The sequence below is a fragment of the Solanum dulcamara genome, chromosome 11, assembly GCF_947179165.1.
Source record: "Solanum dulcamara chromosome 11, daSolDulc1.2, whole genome shotgun sequence".
Lineage (NCBI taxonomy): Eukaryota > Viridiplantae > Streptophyta > Magnoliopsida > Solanales > Solanaceae > Solanum > Solanum dulcamara.
The window spans coordinates 47,414,451-47,420,245 of NC_077247.1; the positions used below are offsets into that span (position 1 = coordinate 47,414,451).

A 5,795-nucleotide genomic window follows, 5' to 3' on the forward strand; every position below is an offset into this window, starting at 1 on the left:
ACGGCGTCAACTTAATTATTGGTTATATTTGTCTTACATATAATACACAATCTACTTATAAATAGACAAAATATTCTATTATTGAGAAATATTAAGTCGATAAATCTTTGCTTTTAACCTATCAACTATAAAAATATAAAATATTTTTGGATCAAAGGAAGACGTTGTTCGACGGCGCAAAAAAATAGAATTACTTTTTATTAAACTGATATAATGATTATATTTATAGTAGATATAATATGTAATTTACGGCGTCAACTTAATTATGGGTTATATTTGTCGTACATATAATACACAATCTACTTATAAATAGGCAAATTTTCTATTATTGAAAAATATTAAGTCGACAAATCTTTGCTTTTAACCTATCAACTATAAAAATGCAAAATATTTTTGGATCAAAATATTAAAGAAAAACATTGTTATTCCATTATTTATTAAGGACATTTTAAATTATTTTTTGAAGAATAAAAAGATCAAATTAAATAGCCAAAGGAAAAGGATTTTAGCTTCGTTTTTTGTGAGGGGGTGGGATGTGGCTCGTTGTAAAATAGATGAAGACAATTGGGCACGCAGTTTCACAAGAGTAGAAACATACGAATGTGTATGTACCACTCTCCACGTAAGATGAAAATGCCGCCTGTTTTAAAACAATTTAGATGTTTTTCAAAACAACTCATAAATTCCTCGGGAGACATCTACATATAAACCACTCTCCCTTTTCCTTCTCCATTCACTCATTCTTCTTTTCACAAAAAAAATAATTCCTGTGGTAGGAGTCAGGTCTGCGTACACTTTATCCTCCCCAAATCCCACGTGTGAGATTTTACTGGGTTGTTGTTGTTGTGTTTATATAAACCATTTTCCTCTTTCTTCTTTGCTCACTCTTTCTTCTTTGCTCACTCTTTCTTCTTTTCACACAAAATAAACTAATTAATGAGAGTCATTTAAAATCACTTTCCATTTTCCTTCTATCTATTTACCCATTCTTCTTTTCACGCAAAATAAAATAATTCCTAAGAGTCATCTGTATAAACCACTCTCCTTCTTCCTTTTCTGTTTACACATTCTTCTTTTCACAAAAAAATAATCTTTGAGGCATTTATATAAACCTTATTTCTTTTTTCTTCTTTGCTCACTCATTCTACTTTTTGCACAAAATAAAATAATTCTTGAGAGTTATTTATATAAATCACTCTCAGTCTTCCTTCTCTATTCGCTCATTCTTCTTTTCACACACACAAAAAAACTTCTTGGGAAGCGTTTATATAAATTATTTTTCCTCTTCGTTCTTTGCTCACTCATTCTTCTCTTCAAATACAAAAAAAAAAATCTTGATAGACTTCTATACAAATCACTCTCCTTCTTCCTTCTTTATTCGCTCATTCTTTTTTTTACCAACAAAAAAAAAAGAAGTTTCTTGACAAACCTCTATATAAATCACTCTCCCTCTTCCTTCTTTGTTTGCTCATTCTTCTTTTTACAAAATCAATTTCTTGAAAGATATCTGTATAAACCACTTTTTCTATTTTTTTTTTGTTTGCTCATTCTTCTCTTCACCCAAAAGAAAAAAGTTTCCTTTCATTTTTCAGATGACACCAAGGAAAATTAGCAACACAGCAATTCCCTCAATGGAGATGCGATATAAGGGTGTGAGGAAGCTTCCATGTGGGGGCTATGCAGCTGAGATGAAAGATTCCAGCCAGAGAAGATTTGTCTGGCTGGGAACCTTTGATACCGCTGAAGAAGCTGCTAGGGCTTATGATACGGCAGCCAGGCGGTATCTCGACCCCAGAACCATAATTAATTTTCCTCCGTTAACTGATAAGGATGGCCTCGAAAGAACCAGAAATTATCTCCACAAGCTTAATCGTAAGGATGTCATTATGAATTATTCTAACAACGCTATCGGATCGTCTTCTAGATCAGGCGGAGGTGCAGTGAGGTTTCCGATGCCAAATCATGATTTTCGTCGTTTCACAACTATCACCGGAGCTTCTGTTGTGATGTCGATGGTGCGAGATAACAACTTATTAGAGGCTTTGATGAAAGAAGGAGTGATACTTCCGGACCCGGAGATCATGGGGGTCGGCGGCGCTAACGATGGCAACAATACTCAGCCTCTCAATCTTGAACTCACCCTTGCACCGCCAGGGAGCATGTAAAACAATCTACTTTTTGTTGCTCGATCTGAATATCAATGAAAAAGCTAGAGCTCTTTTTTTTTTGTGGTTATTTTTATGTTTTTGTAAACAGGAATGTGGCATGTTGTAATCATTTCTTATATATGTATCTCCTGAAATATTAATTTAGAAATTTCTTTACTTTCTTCATTGTATTACCCTTTTTTTTTTTGGAGGGGGGGGGGGGGGTGTTCAGTTTCTGTTGGATGAATTTGTATTTGTTTGTTCGATCGGAAACGGAAAAGACATGAGGAAAAACTGAATTGGAACCCTGTGGACTGAGGGAGGTTGTTTTGTCCTTCAGTTTCAGCTAAAGTAGCAAATTAACACGTATAGAACAGGGGCTTTAATTTGTCATGCTCTAGTATTTTTTTGACTTCTCATGAAGAATTTGTTTATATGAATGAATAATGTGACAAAACCTAAGCAAACAACTCTGCGTTTTAATTTATGTGAAGGTATCAGGAGTATGAGGTCAAAATATACTTAATTTTGATTAAGTTGGGATATAGATTCTTCAATAGTTTTTAAAATAAAATTTATATATTTTTAAAAACTACATGAAAAATACTATAAATAATCATCGTAAATGATTCGTAATATTTTTCAAAATGGTCGAGAAAATTGTATACAGAAAAAAGAAAAACAATTTAGTTGGCCCTAAATAATAACACCTAACTCACATAAAATGAAAAAGGGAGTAGTTTTTATGGTGTGCACAGATGAGATTAGTAATTGGACTTTAACACAACTATTTATTTGATGAATTAATGTCACAAGTCTTTTTATATTGTTATAAACGTAAGTGAATTGAAACGAATTTCAATTTTTCTTTTTTAATCTTATGACTTAGCTTGATTACAAACATTAGTACAGTTACACTACCATTGGTATTAACTGGAAGCATGTTTCTATGCAAAAATTGATCAGATCGTACTTCTTAGTTCTCCGAAATTTAAGTGTTAGTTATAGGTCAATTACTAGTAGGGGTGTTCAAAACCGAATCGTAATTGATAAGTAAGTCGCAAAATTGGCTTATTGGTATTGGATTATCGTGGTGTTCAAAACCGAATCGTAATTGATAAGCAAGTCGCAAAATTGGCTTATTGGTATTGGATTATCGAATAAACGATTGGTGAACGGATTAAAATTTTATAATTAACGATTTATTGGTGTGGTGGCAAATTATTAAATTTTCTTATCAGATAAACCGTTAACCTGTTAAGAATTACCATATACTTACACTTCTTTTTCAATCTGTAGCCAATTGACATGAGTCTTTTGCTCTGGTTGTGTGCAATTCTGTAAAAATATGAGTCACCAAGTTGAAGCTAATGTATCCTTGACATTTACTTCAGCTCCACATTTTCAATGTCAACTGAATTTCTTTCTCGTTGTCAAATAGTCTACGAACTTCTTATGGATTATCCGATACATCGCCCGATAACCGTTTGATAATTGGTAATATGTTACTGAACCAATCGATATCTTATAGGTTGTCTAGCGGATTAGTAAATTTAAAAAATCGATATCCGATTAGCTAAACCGTTAAGTGAAATTATTCATCCGATCTGCCCGATAAACATACCTAATTACTAGTTATTATATTCATAAAAGAAAGAACTGAATATTACTCGATGCATACACATTTAATACAAATTTGTTTCATCTATTTCCCTTATCGTCTTTGATGTCAATATTCCCTAAGCTCGTTTTTTTTAATACCATAGTTATAAGGAATTTTTTACAGAAATACACGACATATAAAATCATATTTTCTAAAAATTCATACCATTTCATAATATTTCAATAATCTCTTATTTTATATTTCTCTCACCAACCTCTTGATACACGACCCTTCATGTTCCTCTAAAATATCTGACATGCTAAATTTACTCCTAAACTAGAGGCTATATTCCCACGTCTGTTTTACAACTTCCTTTTCAAATTTTATTCATTATGATCGAAACATAAGAAAATTGAAGAAAATTGTCATTTTCATCTTCATTCCTCCTTTTCAATTTCTTTGGTTGTTGTTGAAGTTCTTTATCTTCTTCGTTCATTTCGGTGCTAATATGGACTCTAATCCATTATTTAGTGTCGGTCTTACACAAATAGGTGATCCTTCTCAAGTCTCTGATAAATGCGAAGTTGTTCATGAAATTGGTGTTCTTTTTTAGTCGAAAAATCTTGTACAAACAGAGGAAGTTTCCCAAAATAAAGAACTTTCTCAAGTTGAAGAAGTTCATCAAGTTCTCCCTCAGAGGCGTGGTTTTTCTTCGTTGAGGTAGGGTTTCGTGAAAAAGATCTAAAAAAAATCATAGCGCTAAAAAAATTCATGATCCATCAACAACAGAAATCGAAGAAACCTGATACAAATAATCAAATTTGATACTAGGAAATTTGAAATCTGAGATGTTGAAAACTTGATACAATTAAACTTGATTCAAAAAAATAAAAACTGCATACAAAGAATCAAACTTGATACAAAGGAAAATAGAAGTATGTAGTTGAACTTGATACAAGGAAATTTGAAGTATAAGTTTTACTTAATACAAGGAAGTCTGAGATGTTTGAAAGTTGATACAATTAAATTTGATTAAAAAAAAAATTGATATAAAGAATCAAATTTGATACAAGGAGAATAGAAGTATGTATGTAACTTGATACAAGGAAAACTGAGAGTTTGAAACTTGATACAATTAAACTTGATTCAAAAAAAAAAACTTCATAAAAAGAATCAAACTTGATACACAGGAAAATAGAAGTATATAGTTGAACTTGATACAAGGAAATCTGAGATGTTTGAAACTTGATATAATTAAATTTTATTCCAAAATTTTTTTTTGATATAAAGAATCAAATTTGATAATTGGAGAATATAAGTATATAGTTTAAATTGATACAAAGAAAACTTTTTGAATTTTTCTTCACGAATGTTTATGGGAATCGAATTCAAATTTTGAAACTGATTTTGAAAAGAATCCGTTACATTGTCATGGAGAGAATTTGAATGACAATTAATTTGTGTGATTTTTGGGATTGAATAATTGATTTCCATTTTTTTTTAAAACTCAATTGACAACTTTTTTTATGTATCAAGTTGTGCCTACCTATATATCCCGAATGGACACTTTTTAAGGGATTTTTGTAAAATTGAAAACGATAGAAACAAATGAAAATTTACTCCTTACAGTATGAAATTCCTAAAAATTGTACTAATTATAAATATTTCGTGTTGTGAACCAAGCCAACTTTATACGGGCCTATTTAATTAGAAGTGCTAAATGAGGCTGATTCAATTGGAATTATTGAGAATTTAAAATGATGGAAAGTTTTATTTGAGGATCCAGACTCAATCATGTGGATGGTTAAAAAGGACTACCAGGGGTTAGAAGTAAGGGTGACAATTTCAGTCCGTTTAAGTAAAATAAATTCATTTAGCTCATATTTATTTAAATGGATCACTTATATTTTTTAAATGGGTAAATATGAATTGACTTATTTCAAAAGCTCATACTAATATGAATAAAGTGGGTAAAATATAAATATCCATGTAAACCCTTAGATCACCCACTTATAATAATAATTTCTAATTGCACTAAAAAAAAT

At 31.0% G+C, this 5,795-nt stretch overlaps 1 protein-coding gene across 1 annotated transcript; it reads left to right on the forward strand.

Moving 5' to 3' along the window:
- The first annotated feature begins 1,592 nt into the window (after positions 1-1,592).
- LOC129872658 (ethylene-responsive transcription factor ERF095-like) lies at positions 1,593-2,165 on the forward strand. Its single transcript, XM_055947587.1, has one exon. It carries the CDS (start codon positions 1,593-1,595, stop codon positions 2,163-2,165), a length of 573 nt encoding a protein of 190 aa, XP_055803562.1.
- Positions 2,166-5,795: the final 3,630 nt, after the last annotated feature.

What these genes read in the sequence shown, in the direction of transcription:
- LOC129872658 (XM_055947587.1), top strand. Translation starts at nt 1,593, where the DNA reads ATGACACCAAGGAAAATTAGCAACACAGCAATTCCCTCAATGGAGATG.